This window comes from Oncorhynchus tshawytscha, linkage group LG18, assembly GCF_018296145.1.
Source record: "Oncorhynchus tshawytscha isolate Ot180627B linkage group LG18, Otsh_v2.0, whole genome shotgun sequence".
Lineage (NCBI taxonomy): Eukaryota > Metazoa > Chordata > Actinopteri > Salmoniformes > Salmonidae > Oncorhynchus > Oncorhynchus tshawytscha.
The window spans coordinates 41,447,887-41,460,373 of NC_056446.1; the positions used below are offsets into that span (position 1 = coordinate 41,447,887).

The 12,487-nt window shown below is 42.3% G+C and overlaps 2 protein-coding genes across 3 annotated transcripts in view; one reads left to right on the forward strand and one right to left on the reverse strand.

Moving 5' to 3' along the window:
• Positions 1–1,995: 1,995 nt before the first annotated feature.
• LOC112217966 (all-trans retinoic acid-induced differentiation factor) lies at positions 1,996–6,902 on the reverse strand. 2 transcript variants are annotated; one of them, XM_024378588.2, is made up of 7 exons: positions 6,762–6,902; positions 4,023–4,165; positions 3,398–3,466; positions 3,236–3,307; positions 2,915–3,036; positions 2,645–2,745; positions 1,996–2,326 (listed from the first exon to the last, which is right to left on the reverse strand). In XM_024378588.2, the coding sequence occupies exons 1-7, from the start codon at positions 6,852–6,854 to the stop codon at positions 2,222–2,224; spliced, it is 705 nt and encodes a 234-aa protein (XP_024234356.1). In that variant the 5' UTR covers positions 6,855–6,902; the 3' UTR covers positions 1,996–2,221. The 2 variants fall into 2 exon arrangements, with proteins under 2 accessions (XP_024234356.1, XP_024234355.1); XM_024378587.2 differs by having other exon boundaries at positions 3,398–3,484.
• Positions 6,903–7,938: 1,036 nt separating this feature from the next.
• Positions 7,939–12,487, forward strand: part of LOC112217967 (sorting nexin-17) — a 68,403-nt gene continuing 63,854 nt past the window's right edge. Inside the window, exon 1 of the mRNA XM_042301094.1 lies at positions 7,939–8,720. Within this exon, the coding sequence (XP_042157028.1) occupies positions 8,661–8,720 (60 nt within the window). The 5' untranslated portion in view covers positions 7,939–8,660. The remainder of the gene's footprint in view (positions 8,721–12,487) is intronic.

Genomic DNA, 12,487 nt, shown 5'->3' on the forward strand with positions numbered 1-12,487 from the left:
TATGAACAAGGCAACATTGGTGGTACTGTCTGCAAGCAATGTGTTTTGCTCATGTCTCTCTATAATGTGATTTATCAAATCGATATCTTGTCAGTCCCCCCCAAAAAAACAATGATAATATTTTGTTGCTATTGCAATTTATATTGCACATTATAGCTCCGACTAGAATTGACTTATTCACATGCAAAGTAGATGACGTTACCTGCTTCAGGTACCGAGCGTTAGTCTTAGTAAATAAACCATGAATAGAATATACATTAAGTTACAGCTTATGTTGAACACAACGCCATGGTGATGGAGATATATGGCTGCACGCTGTACAACAAAACATGTCATATGGGCCTAGAGACCATCTCCTCAATCAACAGTCCACTGTCAGCACTATGACATTAACCCCTGAGACCATCTCCTCAATCAACAGTCCACAGTCAGCACTATGACATTAACCCCTGAGACCATCTCCTCAATCAACAGTCCACTGTCAGCACTATGACATTAACCCCTGAGACCATCTCCTCAATCAACAGTCCACTGTCAGCACTATGACATTAACCCCTGAGACCATCTCCTCAATCAACAGTCCACTGTCAGCACTATGACATTAACCCCTGAGACCATCTCCTCAATCAACAGTCCACTGTCAGCACTATGACATTAACCCCTGAGACCATCTCCTCAATCAACAGTCCACTGTCAGCACTATGACATTAACCCCTGAGACCATTCAACAGTCAATCAACAGTCCACAGTCAGCACTATAACATTAACCCCTGAGACCATTTCAATCAACAGTCCACTGTCAGCACTATGACATTAACCCCTGAGACCATCTCCTCAATCAACAGTCCACTGTCAGCACTATGACATTAACCCCTGAGACCATCTCCTCAATCAACAGTCCACTGTCAGCACTATAACATTAACCCCTGAGACCATCTCCTCAATCAACAGTCCACTGTCAGCACTATGACATTAACCCCTGAGACCATTTCAATCAACAGTCCACTGTCAGCACTATGACATTAACCCCTGAGACCATCTCCTCAATCAACAGTCCACTGTCAGCACTATGACATTAACCCCTGAAACCATCTCCTCAATCAACAGTCCACTGTCAGCACTATGACATTAACCCCTGAGACCATTTCAATCAACAGTCCACTATCAGCACTATGACATTAACCCCCGAGACCATCTCCTCAATCAACAGTCCACTGTCAGCACTATAACATTAACCCCTGAGACCATTTCAATCAACAGTCCACTGTCAGCAATATAACATTAACCCCTGAGACCATCTCCTCAATCAACAGTCCACTGTCAGCAATATAACATTAACCCCTGAGACCATCTCCTCAATCAACAGTCCACTGTCAGCACTATGACATTAACCCCTGAGACCATTTCAATCAACAGTCCACTATCAGCACTATGACATTAACCCCTGAGACCATTTCAATCAACAGTCCACTGTCAGCACTATGACATTAACCCCTGAGACCATCTCCTCAATCAACAGTCCACTGTCAGCACTATGACATTAACCCCTGAGACCATTTCAATCAACAGTCCACTATCAGCACTATGACATTAACCCCGAGACCATCTCCTCAATCAACAGTCCACTGTCAGCACTATGACATTAACCCCGAGACCATCTCCTCAATCAACAGTCCACTGTCAGCACTATGACATTAACCCCTGAGACCATTTCAATCAACAGTCCACTGTCAGCACTATAACATTAACCCCTGAGACCATTTCAATCAACAGTCCACTGTCAGCACTATGACATTAACCCCTGAGACCATTTCAATCAACAGTCCACTGTCAGCACTATGACATTAACCCCTGAGACCATTTCAATCAACAGTCCACTGTCAGCACTATGACATTAACCCCTGAGACCATTTCAATCAACAGTCCACAGTCAGCACTATGACATTAACCCCTGAGACCATCTCCTCAATCAACAGTCCACTGTCAGCACTATGACATTAACCCCTGAGACCATCTCCTCAATCAACAGTCCACTGTCAGCACTATAACATTAACCCCTGAGACCATCTCCTCAATCAACAGTCCACTGTCAGCAATATAACATTAACCCCTGAGACCATCTCAATCAACAGTCCACTCAGCATTTCCCCTGCTATTTCAGGTCAGTACCACTTGAAAATGTCCTAGGACTAGGCCTCCGACCAGGTGCTCGGGTACAACCTCAGACTGATATGGCCTTGCGTCTTTGGGTGAGCCATAGCAGGATGGAGACCAGGACCGTGGAGCCCGCTAGAGGCCCGAACACCTGGATTATAGGAAACTCTCCCTGCCAACAACACACAGACAACAACGATTTAATTTCATGCATAGCAGTATTGTTTTCTTTTTGAAGGGTTTCATATGACCATAGCAGTTATTAAGTTTGAACAGGCTGTGAGTTTGTTTCCTTTGGCAGTTCATACTTGTGTTGTCTTCAACAATCAGTGATGGAATGTCGATATTAATTAATAACATATATATATATATATATATATTTTTTTTTTGTGATGCAACTTATCGCCATTGTCCCAAAATAATAATAATACAACATTTTGTAAGAATATTTTCCAATAAATGACAAGGAGGCTGTGTTGTCATAACTGACCTCTCGAAGACACTTGTATCCACGGAAGGCATCCACGCAGCTACATTGAAAGAAGCCCGGACCGTATGGTACACAGAGGGAGTTCTCGGGGCAGTTCAACGCTGTCGAAGCCAAGTTATGGGGAGAGAAGAAGAACATACTGTATAAACTGTCAGTTAAAAGACTGATGCCAGTTCACACTGTATATAGAATCACTGCTAAGGTGGGCACCCATTTTTTAAAATTTTAAATAGTTTCCCAGAAAACCGTAATGGTAAGTGACTGACTTACACAAATAACCAGTCTGGTTACAGATGTCTTTCTGTCCTTCACAAAAATGAGTTTCCCCTTTGACCTTCACCTTGTCCCATGATGCATTGCCTCCTGGACAGACCAAGTTGGCAGGCAGAATCCTTACAGGTTGAAAGAAGAAAACAATACTAGAACCAGAAGAGACTAGCACCAGAGCTACTGGAGGGTGCTCAGTCCCTGAGAGTACAGTACAGGAGAGATTTAGCAATGGTGTTATTGACAAAACATTGATGGACTTGTAAAATGTGTATTATAAAAATTACAGCTCAGTCATAATAATAATAATTATATTGCACTTACAGGTTAGCCAACTGGATAAAGCCTTCAAACAGCGAATCGTCCAGATTTACAATGGGGTTCAGTGAGAGATCTCTGCCAAGTCAAGAGAGAAAACAGAAGTTAACGCAGCACATAGTAACACACTGGTAATGTAGGTCAATGCGAACGTCTGTTTTTCCATACATTGTTGTAGCGCTGAATGCATCTTGAAGGTCTTCCACACGGCTCAGGGAACAGTTTGACAGGTCCAAGCTGAGGGAAACGTAAAGACTAATACATGTTGATAAGGGCACAGACAGGAAAACAAAACACTATGACAGATACTGGCTACAAGACAAGTCATCAGTTGGTACATTTTCAAAATATATATATATTTTACCTTTATTTATACGGGTTTTTCCTCATTGAGAGAACATCTCTTTTCCAATAGTTGTTGGATGTTACTAAATGTTATTACACAAAGTACAGTGCCTTGTGAAAGTATTCGGCCCCCTTGAACTTTGCGACCTTTTGCCACATTTCAGGCTTCAAACATAAAGATATAAAACTGTATTTTTTTTGTGAAGAATCAACAACAAGTGGGACACAATCATGAAGTGGAACGACATTTATTGGATATTTCAAACTTTTTTAACAAATCAAAAACTGAAAAATTGGGCGTGCAAAATTATTCAGCCCCCTTAAGTTAATACTTTGTAGCGCCACCTTTTGCTGCAATTACAGCTGTAAGTCGCTTGGGGTATGTCTCTATCAGTTTTGCACATCGAGAGACTGAAATGCTTTTCAAAGCACAAAATCTAATTCCTACCCGATGATGTAGTCCGCATCCCGGATGTTCTCTTTTCTCAGCAGGCAGCAGCGGCCATCAATCAAACCCGCAGACGCGGAACAGAACTGGCTCACGGCAGTGCCGTTCTGGACCGTCCCGTTGCAGAGATGGCACAGGCCCACCTGTTGTTGTTGTTGTGGACAACAAATACACAACACGGAGCTATTCACAACGCCTTTATAAACAAGACTGTAGCCTAGCCTAGCAACAATAGCTTTCTACAACAAATGCTTCAGAAAAAAAATCTATCTTACAGGCAACTATTGACCAATACTGTAGCTTCAAGCGACAAAATCAAATTGTATTTGTCACATACGCCAAATACAATGCAGTGAAATGCTTACTTACAAGCCCTTAACCAACAATGCAGTGCAATCTCAGTGAGTGTGTAGCATGCAGGCCAGCAGAAGACAGTTACAATGTAACAACGCTGAGTGTAGCCAAGTAGAGTAGCAGTTACAATGTAACAACGCTGAGTGTAGCCAAGTAGAGTAGCAGTTACAATGTAACAACGTTGAGTGTAGCAAAGTAGAGTAGCAGTTACAATGTAACAACGCTGAGTGTAGCCAAGTAGAGTAGCAGTTACAATGTAACAACGCAGTGTAGCCAAGTAGCGTAGCAGTTACAATGTAACAACGCTGAGTGTAGCCAAATTGAGTAGCAGCTACAATGTAACAACGCTGAGTGTAGCCAAGTAGCGTAGCAGTTACAATGTAACAACGCTGAGTGTAGCCAAGTAGCGTAGCAGTTACAATGTAACACCGCTGAGTGTAGCCAAGTAGCGTAGCAGTTACAATGTAACAACGCTGAGTGTAGCCAAGTAGCGTAGCAGTTACAATGTAACAACGCTGAGTGTAGCGAAGTAGAGTAGCAGTTACAATGTAACAATGGCGAGTGTAGCCAAGTAGAGTAGCAGTTACAATGTAACAACGCTGAGTGTAGCCAAGTAGCGTAGCAGTTACAATATAACAACGCTGAGTGTAGCCAAGTAGCGTAGCAGTTACAATATAACAACGCTGAGTGTAGCGAAGTAGAGTAGCAGTTACAATGTAACAACGCTGAGTGTAGCGAAGTAGAGTAGCAGTTACAATGTAACAACGCTGAGTGTAGCCAAGTAGAGTAGCAGTTACAATGTAACAACGCTGAGTGTAGCCAAGTAGAGTAGCAGTTACAATGTAACAACGCCGAGTGTAGCCAAGTAGCGTAGCAGTTACAATGTAACAACGCTGAGTGTAGCCAAGCCAGTAGTAACAACGCCGAGCAGTTACAATGTAACAACGCTGAGTGTAGCCAAGTAGCGTAGCAGTTACAATGTAACACCGCTGAGTGTAGCCAAGTAGCGTAGCAGTTACAATGTAACAACGCTGAGTGTAGCCAAGTAGCGTAGCAGTTACAATATAACAACGCTGAGTGTAGCCAAGTAGCGTAGCAGTTACAATATAACAACGCTGAGTGTAGCGAAGTAGAGTAGCAGTTACAATGTAACAACGCTGAGTGTAGCCAAGTAGAGTAGCAGTTACAATGTAACAACGCTGAGTGTAGCCAAGTAGAGTAGCAGTTACAATGTAACAACGCTGAGTGTAGCCAAGTAGCGTAGCAGTTACAATGTAACAACGCTGAGTGTAGCCAAGTAGCGTAGCAGTTACAATGTAACAACGCTGAGTGTAGCCAAGTAGAGTAGCAGTTACAATGTAACACCGCTGAGTGTAGCAGTTACAATGTAACAACGCTGAGTGTAGCCAAGTAGAGTAGTTACAATGTAACAACGCTGAGTGTAGCCAAGTAGAGTAGCAGCTACAATGTAACAACGCTGAGTGTAGCCAAGTAGCGTAGCAGTTACAATGTAACAACGCTGAGTGTAGCCAAGTAGTGTAGCAGTTACAATGTAACACCACTGAGTGTAGCCAAGTAGCGTAGCAGTTACAATGTAACAACGCTGAGTGTAGCCAAGTAGCGTAGCAGTTACAATGTAACAACGCTGAGTGTAGCCAAGTAGCGTAGCAGTTACAATGTAACAACGCAGTGTAGCCAAGTAGTGTAGCAGTTACAATGTAACAACGCTGAGTGTAGCCAAGTAGCGTGGCAGTTACAATGTAACAACGCTGAGTGTAGCCAAGTAGCGTAGCAGTTACAATGTAACAACGCTGAGTGTAGCCAAGTAGCGTAGCAGTTACAATGTAACAACGCTGAGTGTAGCCAAGTAGAGTAGCAGTTACAATGTAACAACGCAGTGTAGCCAAGTAGTGTAGCAGTTACAATGTAACAACGCCAAGTAGCGTGAGTGTAGCCAAGTAGAGTAGCAGTTACAATGTAACACCGCTGAGTGTAGCCAAGTAGCGTAGCAGTTACAATGTAACAACGCTGAGTGTAGCCAAGTAGCGTAGCAGTTACAATGTAACACCGCTGAGTGTAGTCAAGTAGCGTAGCAGTTACAATGTAACAACGCTGAGTGTAGCCAAGTAGCGTAGCAGTTACAATGTAACAACGCTGAGTGTAGCCAAGTAGAGTAGCAGTTACAATGTAACAACGCAGTGTAGCAGCATAATTACAATGTAACACATCCGAGTGTATAAACAAATTAACAAATCTACTCTGAGTATAGAAGCAGTTACAATGTAACAACAACAACGAGTGTAGCCTAGCATCAGCAGTAACAATTTAACGGATCTGATATGACACCGAACAGCATTGCCTATAGACCTGAAGCAGACCCTTTACCTGTAACTCAGTCAGCTGATAACCACCAGAGAAACATAAATGAATGAACAACAAGACCACTGCTGCATTCTGCTGGCTGTGTCCAGCGGTCATTTTCTACGGCGCAAGTCACATGACCGGAACGTATAGGCATGTGACTGTAAGCGAGTGAATCACGGCCGCGTCCCCGATAGTCCTCGTCTCCTTGCCTCGTTTCCTTTCCACCCTTGATTAGTCCTCGATTTGAATAGATTAAAAAAAACTATGGTAGAGTGATATAGTAAATGCCGTTCAGAAAGATCGTATATTTTTGCTTGTAGATCTATTACTCTTTCTGTTCACATGAATGATCATTAAGAGACAGAGAATATAAAAGAAAACCAGAAGTGTTTGAACGCGGACAGTGCATCGTGACCGTACAATTTGCGCAACATTTTTTGCATACCTAAAATGCAGCCTATAGATTGACGATTTTGTATTTAACCTTTATCTAACTAGGCAAATCAGTTAAGAACACATTCTTATTTAAAATGACGGCCTGCCGGGGAACAGTGGGTTAACTGCCTTGTTCTGGGGCAGAACGACAGACTGTTGCCTTGTCAGCTCGGGAATTCAAAATAGCAATCTTTCGGTTACTGGCCCAAACGCTATTACCACTAGACTACCTGCAGCCCCATGCATCTCAAAGAGAGAGCCTATTAGACTGTAGTAGTCTATTAAATATGTTGTATTATTAATTGCCTACATTTATTTGTTCCCTGCCTTACAAGACAAACAAATATGCACAGGTTTACATGGCCAAAATAACACATTTTTGAAATAAAACATAAATAATTTACCATTTTTATAATGCTGTTATTAAGAAAAACATTTCAATTGGTTTTGGAAGTTGTCTGGACTGCTCAAATGCACCGTCATCTGACCATCCCGACTCTCAGGAAAGCACCATCACAGAACAGGGGTCAGAATACAAGAGGAGATCATTTACCTAAGGATTGTTTTTGTTGCATGCTGTTAGTAAATATCACATATTTTATGTATGTGTGGCCTAAACCCCAAAATAAGTTAATCATTTTTTCACGTGAATTCATTTAAAAGTAGGAATACAATTGTTTTGCAATGTTTGAAATAAATGTGGTCCCCTCTCTCAGAAATGGTTTGGACCGGAGGACTGTTGCAAGGCTTCTTAATGATCTACTTGATGCCCATTAGATACATTATTGCTGGACGGCTACAATGCATCCAGTTTTCGTGGATTAGTATCAAGTCTATTTTCTCGAACCGCCTGCTCACCAAAGTAACCTATTTAGGAGAACTTCAAGACACAGAAAGCGTTACAAAAAATATATATAGGCTACAACACATCTGTGCTTGTTTTCTCTCTCTCGGTCGTTTGTACCATTTAGGGCAGTGACCGGAGGTTTGCAGGAGCAAACTGCGTCTTTTCATCCGAAAGTTCTAATGATTACGCAAGTGAAGGGAATTGTCGGCACGAATTGGACAACGGATTGCTGTAACAGGGCCAACGGTGACTGTTTTTTTTACCTCTACACACAGAGTCGACGAATAAGTTGAATTGTACTGCCAACAATAAAGGTGGAATTACCTAAATCTGCAACATGGCTGCTAGTGGGAAAAGTTTAGAGTACTGACGTGGGAGTAGTTTTATACTAATCCATTACAGTACAGCAGGAATTGTTGTATAAAGTAAATCTTTTTTTTTCCTTCGTCGCCTCGGATTGAACAACGCACATAAACACTGGGTTGCCCGAGTAAGAGCGGAGGAGTGCAAGACTACTTTCTTCTTCAAATGATTGTAGTCATCACCAAGCAATCGCGTAGACTTTATCTTCAAGATTTTTTTCTATTTCATCTTAAAGAGTGCATCTCTCGCCCAGTGTGGACCATCTGAAATCTAAAATGCATTTCTCCATTCCCGAAACGGAGGTTCGTTCGGGAGAAAATGGATCAACTTATGTGGTGAGTTCCAGAACTGATTTCGTTTGTCTGTTTTACGACGTACAGTTATTTTACTGCAGATTCCTTAGAATGTGAAATCACAGGAGGTTGGTAGCACCTTAATTGGGGAGGACTGACTCGTGGTAATGGCAGGAGCGGAATGGGTGGAATGGTTGCCCCAGGTCTACCCCATTCATAGAGCTAAGCCAATTGATGATATTGTCTTCTGACTGGGGGAGTTTTAAGTGCCGGATGCTGTAACGTTAATGCTTGACATACTCCTTTTTGGAAACGTAAGAAATTGATCTTTCATATCAGCAAGAAATCATTTTCAAAAAACCTAAAGGGGAAATTCCTACACACTTTAAAAAAAAAAATATTTAAAAAAAAAATATATATATATATATAGGGTTAGTGTTCCCACACGGCCATATGTCCATGCTACAGAGCTTGTTTACAGAAGACAGACTGAATACAGAGGCCACCACCTGTGCTATTAGCTATCTAGCATGCTCTGAAAACCTGTCAGTTAACTGGAGAGGAAGTGTAGTTGGTAAACTGGAGGCTCACACAGCTTGTGGATCTGTGCAACACTGCTACATTCAATGTATGTATGTATGTATGTATGTATGTATGTATGGCTGCCCGGGGTGAAAGCCCACTGGCTGCCCCGGGGTCTGAAGCGGCTGTCCCCCACTAGGGGGGTCTGAAGCCCACCAAGCCCACCAAGGCTGGGTCCCGGGGTCTGAAGCCCACCAGCGGCTTCTGTCTTCTGTATGTTTAATAAACATTGCCTTGTGCCTTGAAATTAGCTCAAAGGCCGGCAGATGGCGATATTGTGTCCTCATCTTACCGTCCAAAGGCATTGTATTGCCGGTTGCATACAATCGTATCCCCCGTGGACCGGTTCGTACCTAAAACATTCTCCATTCAGGCTGCAGAGGTGTCGATTTTATGGGGAGAAGGTGGGGAAAATATGCCTACTTTATAAATGAAATCATTTCCCACAACCATGCTAGAGTGGATAATGCCTTGGAATGCTATTCCCAGATGTTGTGTATCGTGTTCAGCCAATCAGGTTGCAGCAGTCTGCATGGCTGAAAGCAGAGCGCTACATCAGGAAGTAGCATTAGCCACTCTAGCATTGTGTTGGAAAATTGTGTTCCGTAAAGAAAGTACATAGACAAGGCTGAATTTTAAAAAACAAACAATTTATCTATCAATCTATACTGTGTTTTTATTTTTTCAATTATATAAGTTATATATTGGAAAGACACAAATACAATTTACATTCATATTCTTTTATATGTATGTATGTACCTTTGCTCAACTTATTTTCTGCTGTGCCGTTGTTGGCTGATTGGAAGCCTTCCCCTTTGAAGTGAAGGGGGAAAATTGATGGCATAAAGTAGCTTCACCTTTTTAACAATCAACAACCTGGCAACCCCACCACCTTTTTAACAATCAATGACCTGGCAACCCCATCACCTTTTTTAGCAATCAATGACCTGGCAACCCCATCACCTTTTTTAACAATCAATGACCTGGCAACCCCATCACCTTTTTTAACAATCAACGACCTGGCAACCCCACCACCTTTTTAACAATCAACAACCTGGCAACCCCACCACCTTTTTAACAATCAATGACCTGGCAACCCCATCACCTTTTTTAGCAATCAATGACCTGGCAACCCCATCACCTTTTTTAACAATCAACGACCTGGCAACCCCATCACCTTTTTTAACAATCAACGACCTGGCAACCCCATCACCTTTTTTAACAATCAACGACCTGGCAACCCCATCACCTTTTTTAACAATCAACGACCTGGCAACCCCATCAGTTGAGACTTCAGGTCTGTTTTGAAATCCTCTGCCTGAATGTGCTGGCTACAAACATGGACATTTCAGATATTTTTCCACTAGAGTATTCGCAGCATCTTTATTGCCGCCTAGCCACTGTCGGCTCTGAGGATAATCGCCGGCAGGTAACTGGTTGCCCCAGCATCCTGTGCTTGCTTGTAGTTTTCACATCCAGGTACTGGGCACCACACCATGAGTAACTTTACAGGAAAATGAAGTTATTCGCACGCAGCGTCATCTTGATATGTCTGTAACAGTTCAACATTCACCTTCTGCTACCATTTCTGTCAAGCCGTCCACACATACAGTTTGACACATACGTTTGATAAATCCTAAATGTACGCACCGCCCACACAGAACGCACTGCGGCTGCCTCCGCAACGCAATTGCTGCAAGGCAAACGCAGCGTTTTTCATTGGAAATTAATGTATTTCTGGTGTACCAAAATGCAATGACGCTGTCGAGTATGATCGAAGCGTAAGAAAATGTTCCCTCAAGGTTATCAGCAAAGTCGGTGCTAGTAGGAAAATACACAGTCACTGTCTCCGATGTAGCCTGAAGCAAAACGTCAGTCTCTTGACAGCTGAAAGGAACGGAGCAACACTGGAGTAAAGATTGATGACTTATAAAGGTCAGTAAAGGTCTCCAGCTGCTGATGGGGCATGGACAGACCGGTTTCAACCATTAACCATGAGTGAGTAGTGTGGCGGAGAGAGAGCAAAGTACCAAGGGGTAACGCTAACTGTCGCTAAGGAAACGCACCAACTTACAGTTCTTACCAACATCTCAAGGAAAGGAAGTCCTCTTTTAATTTTTTAGAATTTAAGAATGGGAACGTTTTTAACAACTGTGTGTTTTGAGTGGAGGGGGTGTAGAGAACAGCAGATGGTGGAAAATGCAGGCAGGGTTTTTTTTTGGGTAGGGGTAAAGGAGTCTGTCTTTGTCTTACTGTAACTGTTTCCTTGTAGAGAGGCCTATCTGTAGTCTGACTACAGTGAGTTGTGTCACTGTGACACGGACTGTAGTGTGTTCAACGAGTCAACAGGAATAGACTGGGCTGAGTCCCCAATGTCCTGGGCTGAGTCCCCAATGTCCTGGGCTGAGTCCCCAATGTCCTGGGCTGAGTCCCCAATTGCACCCTATTCTCTTTTATAGTGCACTACCCTTGTTGACCAGGGCCCATAGGGCTCCAGATTTTTTTAAATGTAGTAACACTGTAGGGAATAGGGTGCTTATGGGCCCTGGTCTAAAGTGGTGCACTATAAAGGGAAAAAGGTGCCATTGGGGACACATCTCAGTCCACTATACATTCAATGAACTATTCATGCACTTCCAAAACACATACTGTGCCACTTTTCTAGATTTTGAAAGTTCTAAATCTAGAACTTGATAGCTGACATGTAAAACATTTTGGGACTGTATCAACAGTGGACTAATGAAACAAATACTAAAAATACATTTAAAAAAATATTTTTCCTTTAATACTGAGGGATTGTCTGTGTACCTTGGAACCAGCGTCCGCACCACACATAACACAGCACAGTACAGGGGCTTTAGGAAAACAAAGACTGCATTTTTAAATGCCGGAATTCCTTTGTGAGCAAAAACCATTCTTTCTTTGACAGTTGTTACTTCCTGTGGTTTTGGGACGGGCAACAAGTTTTCCTGTGTAGTTATATGGTCTCTACTGAACTATGGTTAAAACAATGCATTTGAAAAGTTTTCAGACCCCTTCATTTTTTCCCACATTTTGTTACGTTACAGCCTTAGTCTCAATTTATTAAATATATATTGTTTCCCCTAACAATCGACACCCAATATCCCATAATGACCAAGTCAAAACAGTTGATTTTTACATTTAAAAAAAAATGTATATATAAAAAAAAAACATAGGTATTTGGAGTGAAAGTCCACCTGATGTTT